The 2,247-nt window shown below is 41.8% G+C and overlaps 1 protein-coding gene across 1 annotated transcript; it reads right to left on the bottom strand.

Moving 5' to 3' along the window:
* Window positions 1-332: 332 nt before the first annotated feature.
* LOC133323412 (membrane-bound alkaline phosphatase-like) lies at window positions 333-1,991 on the bottom strand. Its single transcript, XM_061532340.1, has 2 exons — window positions 747-1,991; window positions 333-683 (listed from the first exon to the last, which is right to left on the bottom strand). The coding sequence occupies exons 1-2, from the start codon at window positions 1,989-1,991 to the stop codon at window positions 333-335; spliced, it is 1,596 nt and encodes a 531-aa protein (XP_061388324.1).
* Window positions 1,992-2,247: the final 256 nt, after the last annotated feature.

The raw sequence follows: 2,247 nt of genomic DNA, 5'->3' as shown, positions 1-2,247 counted from the left end.
AGACTTGCGTTTGGGAAAGCTTTTGCAATACCGAAGGTCTAACTTAAGGCATTGGTGAAAGAACATCTAAGCGACATTTTTTTTAACAAAAAAGGCCCCTTAGAGACAGAAAATAATTCCAGAAGCTCTTTCCTGAACAGAAATTCCCATAGGGATATCCTGAAGTCGAAAACCTTAGAAGAGGCCGCTGCTAGTTCTTAGAAAAATTTTTAAAAGTAAACAAAAATATTTCAAAATTCTTTTTTCAATTATTTAATACTGTTTTTAATTGCTATTTTTCTTTCATTGAAATTTCTCATGAAAAAACGATCCTCGTGATCACCTCCCTTACCCTATTTAAGCTTAGGATTACATACAGTAAAACCGGAACCCAAACAGGCAGCATAACCCATCATATGTGGTATGGCATTTTGTTCATAGACACCGGTAAACAAATGTGACCATGGACCCGAAGCATACACGCCAACATCTTCACCACCATGGGTCTCATCTTCCAGAGGCAAGGTGGAGGGGAAACGATCATAACGATCTCCCTTTATTACAGTTGTGGGATCGACGCGTTCACCCTTCTCAACATCAAAGAACTGTTCATAACTGGGGCCATTGGCATAACTCAAGGTCATATAGGGCATCATGTCGTCGGGAGTGTTGGGTGTCTTGCCGAAGACATCATTGCCACGACGCTGGGGAAAAAGCAATGACTTTAATAATTTAATTCCTAATAAAATTCAAAATTCTAAGATTACCGGATATCCATTATAGGAAAATGAATGTGAATGATCGGCAGTAACCACAATCAAGGTGTCTTCCTCACTTGTCAATTCCCGGGCGGCAGCAATGGCTTTGGAAAATTCCACAGTCTCATCCAACGCCATACGTGCATAATTCTGATGATGGGCCAAATCGATGCGTCCACCCTCAATGAAAATGAAGTAGCCCTGTTCATTTTGTGATAAAAATTCAATGGCCTTGCGGGTCATCTCCTCCAATGTCGGTTGATTGGTGGTCTCATTCGTTTCCAAATGATACAACATATGATCATCTTGGTATAGACCAAATACACGATCGTAACTCTTCAAATCGGCCGCCATTAATTCATCACGTGTCTCAACATAGAGATTACGCGATCCAGCTTGATTTTTATATTGTTCCACGAGATTCAGACCATCACCACGGCGACCATTGTCATAGAGTTTCGAATCGATGAAATGTTTTTTACCACCACCCATAACGAAATTCAATTTACTACCAACTTCGCCATTTATTAGCTGATAGGCAATATCCTCGATATCCTTGCCAGCACCGCAAGCCTCCTTCACTTCTTGATCATTTTCCCAATCACGATGGGCAATGTGGGCATAAACACCCGAAGGTGAGGCATGGGTAATGCGTGTGGTGGTCACAACACCAGTACTTTTGCCAACATCCTGAGCCCATTTACCAATGGAATATACCCATTTGCTCTTATCTTGACCCTTTTCACAGCTGCCATATTCCACATCACCATTGACGCCAATGGTACCTTCTTGGGCCTTGACACCACACAAATACGCCGTAGCAGTACAGGCGGAATCGGGTACAATTTTATCCACAGAATAAGTCTTCGAAAGGCCAGTATAAGGGAAGTCATTAAAGGACAATTGTTTCTCCTCACCACCCAATAGATTGCGAGCTGCAGCCACCGTGGTCAGGCCCATACCATCACCCAAAAACATGATCACATTTTTGGCACGATTCTGATTGAAGGTTTGCGATAATTTCTTCTCAATGTGTTGTTTGCTCAAATTACGCCAATAATCGTTGGTATCTTCTCCAGTCACAGCACGTTTTCCACCCAACTGAGCAGATTCAGGCAAATCCGGATGCATATTGCGATCTTTACATTCTTCATCGTCCGCCTGGCATCTTGGTAGAGCATGAATATTTTGTACCAATATCACTGAAATGATTAGCCAAATGGCTAATTGGCGAACACCTGCCAACCGACACATGTTTATGAATTCAAGACCCCAGACTAACTGATCTAAGTGGGCTTTGTTAACACCATACGGAAAATCGAAAAGAAGTTATCTTTAGACTTTCTGTAGAATTGCATGGACAGGTCATAAACTATACACAACAATGGAAATCTCAATGCGATTGATTAGATTAAAGACCTTCGCGGTTCGATAATCGTTTACTACTTATCGGACGGGCGTGTGTGTGGTGGTCAAATGTGGTTACACTGTTTCCAAAAGGTGAGAAGTT

Source organism: Musca vetustissima, unplaced genomic scaffold (genome assembly GCF_032173495.1).
Source record: "Musca vetustissima isolate MV318-11 ecotype Yass unplaced genomic scaffold, APGP_CSIRO_Mvet_v1 utg60940, whole genome shotgun sequence".
NCBI lineage: Eukaryota > Metazoa > Arthropoda > Insecta > Diptera > Muscidae > Musca > Musca vetustissima.
Note: the sequence above shows the minus strand (reverse complement) of the source record. Positions and strands in the feature narration are given on the sequence as shown.

Bases quoted from the DNA above. Each gene is read 5' to 3' on its own strand.
- LOC133323412 (XM_061532340.1), bottom strand. From the start codon at position 1,991: ATGTGTCGGTTGGCAGGTGTTCGCCAATTAGCCATTTGGCTAATCATT. The intron at 684-746 runs GTAATCTTAGAA...CTTTTTCCCCAG, and splicing joins TTTCCTATAATGGATATCCG to CGTCGTGGCAATGATGTCTT.